The 4084-nt window shown below is 34.9% G+C and overlaps 1 protein-coding gene across 5 annotated transcripts in view; it reads left to right on the forward strand.

Moving 5' to 3' along the window:
* Positions 1-4084, forward strand: part of ZNF654 (zinc finger protein 654) — a 94945-nt gene that overhangs the window by 70476 nt on the left and 20385 nt on the right. For 2 of the 5 annotated variants that reach the window (XM_023238871.2, XM_045036771.1), the window contains exons 4-6: positions 48-183; positions 2805-3007; positions 3683-3822. In XM_023238871.2, coding sequence (XP_023094639.2) covers positions 48-183; positions 2805-3007; positions 3683-3822 — 479 coding nt within the window. Of the gene's footprint in view, positions 1-47; positions 219-276; positions 1107-2804; positions 3008-3682; positions 3823-4084 lie in introns of those variants that run through there. The other 3 variants (XM_045036773.1, XM_045036774.1, XM_045036772.1) reach the window with 3 other exon arrangements.

Here is a 4084-nt window from a genome sequence, read left to right on the forward strand (position 1 = left end):
TTTAACCCCTTTAAATTCACAAAGCCAAAATGATTTTTCTCTCCTAGGAATGCCAGAATCACCTCCGCAGATATGGAAATGTGAATCTGGAACTGGTGACTCGAATCATTAGAGATGGTGGCCCATGGGAAGATCCAGTGTTGCAAGCTGTTCTTAAAGCCCAGCCAGCATCTCAGGAGATAGGTACTTCAGGAGACTCAAAATCAAAACCAACATTTGTGAGAAGCAAGCGCAATTTTCATTTCTAACTAGAGCAGTAATAGTGACTTTTCTTTATCTTCTAATACTGAATAAGAGTAATGTATTTTCACATGAAGTGTGTTTAAATTGTTATACTAACCTGGCCCAAGAATGATTTTTGACACCAGACTAAGTACCTTTATGTATAGTAATTTTCCATTTATTCTAATGGGAATTCAGTGTAATACACTTACTGTCCAGATGTTACTTACAGAGAGTTTGGTTTCATCATTTGTTATATTTTAAAAATCTAGTTAAGTAGGAACAAACACCCTTAAAAACAACAACAACACCCTGCTTAAGCACATGGAATCTCCCTTATACAGGAAACTCTGAGGGCTGGAACTCTGTCAGTTTTTGTCACCACTACTGCATATCCTATACCCAGCCCAGTGCCTGGTACAGAGTAGGTACTCAATATAAGTATTTGTTAACTGAACCAAGTGACCATCTGAGGAATGTGTAAGTGAATGAGTGACGAGTTGAATGAATTCCAAGTACTCTGGAGCAGTATTTCCCAAACTTCATCCATTAGTAAAAGTTGAGTTTTATCTCATCCCTGAACGACCTGCATGCTTTGGTATCACCTCCTTTCCAGCATAGATCCACTGTGTTTCCTGTGGGCCAAAATTTCCTTTTGAGGCAAGAGGCTCTGTCAATTACTTCTAGGTAATTCTTTTTAAAAACTGTTTGCCATATTGTTCCTGAGCCCCGGAACATTTTGGATCATCAGAACTTAGAATGTAAACTCAACAGTAGTGTAAGCAGAAAAAGCATGGAAAACATTTGAAAGCATGGAGAGAGCCCATGGAGTGCAATTATAAGATGGCCAGAAAGAAAAGACAAGACTTCCCACCCTTGTTCTGGTGAGGATACTTCACACCACATATTGTGCTGAGCAGGTTAGGATCTTTCCATTTGCCTCAGGTTAATAAGGGTTGGGGGCAGGTTTTGAGTAGAGTTGAGTGGAGAAGGGGCTATGCTTCTCCAGCTTAAGAGCAAGTCAACTCCAGATACAAGTGTGGAGGACTGTGACAGAGATAGGAGAGAAGATGACGAAAGAGAGAAGATCAGGAGAAGTAGTTAAAAGTGGTGGGCTGAGATAGGAGGTAGAATAAGACTAGAGGAAAGAGCTACAATATATATCATAGTGTTATAGTGGTAAATACCCAGGGCATACAAAGGAGACTGGAACTTGATGTGAGGGTTTCAGAAAGGAGTAAAAAACTGAAGAGGGAGGCAGTTGGAACTGAGGAGGAAGAGTTGTACCATCGAGGAAAAGTATATAGAGTCAATATAGGGAAGGCAAGGGTGACAGACTGAAGAAAACTATGAGGAGCCTGGGGAATGTGGTCAGATGGCACAGAAGCTAGATGAGGAGCTTCAAAAGGAGTGAGAATAGAGAAGAAAGCTTGGGCTTTTAGGCTTCTCTGACTAGGAGCTAGAACAAATCTGTTGGTTGGTGTAAGGGCTGACGGTATGTCTCTCTCTCTCTCTCTCTCTCTCTCTCTCTCACTCTCCTTCTCTCTCATCCTTACGTATATATTCCTTTCATAACTTCCACTAGCATACCTCACTTTGGGAAAAGCTGCTCTAGAGCCTCATTAATATGGATGACTCTCCTCTAGTTGGTGACCATTAAGATAAAGACCAGTCTGAAGTTTATCTTTGCATTAACTCTATAAATCATTGTCTGCTTATCATATGCTGTAAACGGAATTGCAAGGCACATGTTGAAGCCCAAATAAAACATCACTCATAGGCATTTTAGAAGCTACTGATTAAACATACACAAGTAATGAAAACATTTTGATCTGAAATCATGAAATGTGGATCCCTGTTCCTGCTCTGCCACTTATTCTTTGTCCTTGGGCAAGTCATTTGACCTCTCTGAGTCTCAGTTTTATGATCTGTGAAAGAAGTATTATGATACCTGTCATAGGTTGTTGTTAGGTCTAAATAAACTTAGGTAGATAAAGGTGTTTATATGTTTTTAAGTTGTGTAAAGTATTAATTAGTAATTATTCTTAGTGATACATATTAATAAGCAATCCTTTTTGGTACTACTTTTGGCTTAATTTTTGATAGGAATAAAACATTTTCCTTAATTCACGTTACTTTTCTCTATACATCTAAATCAATGTGGTTTTAGTGACAAAATAGGATTCAGCCTTTTAACCTTATGTGAATGACAATATTAGGCAACAAAATATAAAGTACATAGACTAGAAATTCCAGACCCCATGTTATCTGAAACATATTTTAACATATTAGTGAACCGAAAAGAGAGTATTTCATTTTTTGTTAAATTTTTTTCAGTTTTTAGACTGAAAAGAAATCAAAAGATACTTTTTGAGCAGTTTTGGTGTTACTCTTATTTCCATTTTTCCAATCATATGACTGAATATTATTTTCATAAATAAACTCCTACTAAGGAATATGCTATTTAGTTAAATAACCACTTAATCTAATTAGATGCCACGTGTTAGTGGTAGAGTTTCAAACAACAAAGTTTGAGAATCTTTTCTTGAGAGTAATAAGAGTTTGTTTTCTTTTTAATATAGTGAACAAATATTTAAGTTCTGAAAATCCACTGTTCTTTGAACTACGTGCCAGATACCTAATTGCTTGTGAACGCATACCTGAAGCAATGGCTCTTATCAAATCTTGTATAAATCACCCAGAAATCAGCAAAGACTTGTACTTCCATCAAGCACTCTTCACATGTCTGTTTATGTCACCTGTAGAAGATCAACTATTCCGGGAGGTATTGTTTGAGATTATGTTTGCCTTTTACTATTTTAACCTTATCAAAAAAAAAAAAAAAAAAAAAGTAGCCCATTCTTGTAAAATTCCTTTTACAGTAACACCAAAGGTTTTAGGATTACATTATTCAGATGTGTTCTCTTTGACACTATTCTTTAAGCTCGCATTGAATTAGACAATCTGAGATTGACAACTGATGAAATTAACAAAGCATTCATCAATAAGCATTATACATGTTGAGCTTATTGTGTGACAGAAAAGGTTAAATAAAAATAGGAAGCATTTTAAATAAAAATTTAATTATTCAGCACTTGTTTTGTAAATACTTTTATAAAGTATTTTGCCTTTTAATAAAATATTAAGAAATTAAATGCTCATGTTTGTTGTTTTCGTTTTTTTGTTTGTTTGGTTTTTTTAAGATGAAAGAATCTTTTCCTAATATAGAACCTACTCACAGGTTGTGGACATTAATGAGATTAAAAGTAGTTATAAATTGCAGGTGCTAGATAGTAAAACTATGAAACCATGAAAATATTTCTGTATAATTCATCATTGTTTTTGTAGAAGAAAACCAGAAATTTAAATTTTTTCCTGAATGTTTAATCCAGACATTGAATGCAACTAGCTTTTTAGGTATTTTTAATGATATGAACTGATTTTTCTTTTCCTCTTATAGCATTTATTGAAAACTGATTGTAAGAGTGGAATTGATATCATCTGTAACACTGAAAAAGAAGGCAAGACTATGTTAGCTTTGCAACTCTGTGAATCCTTTCTTATTCCGCAGCTCCAGAATGGGGATATGTACTGTATCTGGTAAGTGTCCCTAATATGGAAATTGAAATGGTAAGATGGGGAACAAAAGGAGAACTGGTTGACAGAATCTGGACTTTATGTTTTCAAAAAAGTTCTGTGAAAATGTTAAGCCACATTTTAAAAATTTACTGTGCAAGAAACAACAGTAAGTTGTAAGATCTAAAAATTAAAAAAGACAATGACCATGTGCCAGTAACTGACAGTATAAATGTTTAAAGTATGTATTATAATGAAACAATTATATTTTAAATCAAATGTGGAA

The sequence above is a fragment of the Felis catus genome, chromosome C2 (assembly GCF_018350175.1).
Source record: "Felis catus isolate Fca126 chromosome C2, F.catus_Fca126_mat1.0, whole genome shotgun sequence".
Classification (NCBI taxonomy): Eukaryota; Metazoa; Chordata; class Mammalia; order Carnivora; family Felidae; genus Felis; species Felis catus.